Raw genomic sequence first — 1,071 nt, 5'->3', positions numbered from 1 at the left:
GGGCCGGGGCCGCCTCCGCGGGGAGCCGCAGCGCCGGCCCGGGGGGCTTGGCCGTGTGTCCTCTCGGCCGCCTCCGCTTCTGCCCTTCGCTTCGGATTAACACAGTAAAGTTGTTTTTTTTTCCCCCCTTTTTTTTATTTCATGGAAGACGCCTAGAATCGGGAGGGGAAGAGCGTAACTTTCTACCGCTCCTCAGCCATCCTCCGGACACCGCTTTCAAACGGGCAGGCTCTGCTTTTCCCTTTCTGAGCCCAGCGAGTTCCCCTTCTCCCGAGGCTGCGAAGAATTAAATGCCTTGGCGCAGCTTTTGGCGATTCCCAGATAAATCTGCTCCCAGCAGCGACGGATCTGGATACAATTAGTGTCAGCTCCAAAGGAGAGCAGGAATGGTAGCGCAAATGCTGCGGGGATGAATCAGAATTAGAGGCGAGGCTGTTTTGAAGCGCGGAAAGGCTCCTCGCCTCCTGCCCGCAGCAGACCCTGCTGGCGCTGCGCAGAGGCGGAACCCCGAAAGCCTGAGCAAAACGCCCCTTTCCTCCGCCCTGTTCGTTACCTTGTGAAACAAGCTACGAAGGGAGCAGAGAGACGTGTCACCTTTTAGTCCCATCCAAAACACACCCATCAGACTAAACAGGCAACGCAGAGGATTTGGTATAAAATCCCCCAGCTGCCAGCCGCCAGGTACCGGCACCCCTCAGCCACGGCATCTGGAAGCGATCGGGGTGGAAAGAAGTGCATCGCCCTGTCAAAGCTGTCACATCAACAGGGGAAAAAAAAAAGAAGAATCACTCGATGGGCATTACCGCCGGGCTGCCCTGTGGCAGGCAGGGCCCGAGCGGCCCCTCTCCCCGCCCGCACCCTCCGCCCCGACGCCCCTCGGCMGCGGCGCTGCTCCCCGCCCGCAGCGGCCGCCGGCGCCCCGCCGCTGCAAAGCGTCTCCTACCTGGTACCTGCAGGGTGAGAGGTGGGAAAAGCGGCCACGGCGGCGGCTCGCAGGATGCCCCCCGTCGCCCCTCGCCCCCCGCAGCTCGGCGCGCTGAGCGAGCCCCGCGCTCCGGCCGGGCGCCGCTC

General features: G+C 62.7%; 1 protein-coding gene across 3 annotated transcripts in view; it reads right to left on the bottom strand.

Moving 5' to 3' along the window:
• PRSS35 (serine protease 35) overlaps positions 1–1,008 on the bottom strand; it is a 12,166-nt gene extending 11,158 nt beyond the window's left edge. Inside the window, exons 1-2 of one of the 3 annotated variants that reach the window (XM_085299199.1) lie at positions 944–980; positions 554–751 (exon numbers count right to left, since the gene is read on the bottom strand). In XM_085299199.1, coding sequence (XP_085155325.1) covers positions 554–622 — 69 coding nt within the window. In that variant the 5' untranslated portion in view covers positions 623–751; positions 944–980. Of the gene's footprint in view, positions 1–132; positions 402–553; positions 752–943 lie in introns of those variants that run through there. The other 2 variants (XR_014895109.1, XM_085299200.1) reach the window with 2 other exon arrangements.
• Between the last annotated feature and the right edge of the window lie 63 nt (positions 1,009–1,071).

This window comes from Rhea americana, unplaced genomic scaffold (genome assembly GCF_003343005.1).
Source record: "Rhea americana isolate MKP2758 unplaced genomic scaffold, rheAme1 scaffold_147, whole genome shotgun sequence".
Lineage (NCBI taxonomy): Eukaryota > Metazoa > Chordata > Aves > Rheiformes > Rheidae > Rhea > Rhea americana.
The sequence above is the reverse complement of the archived record's forward strand: the minus strand, read 5'-3'. Positions and strand labels throughout refer to the sequence as shown.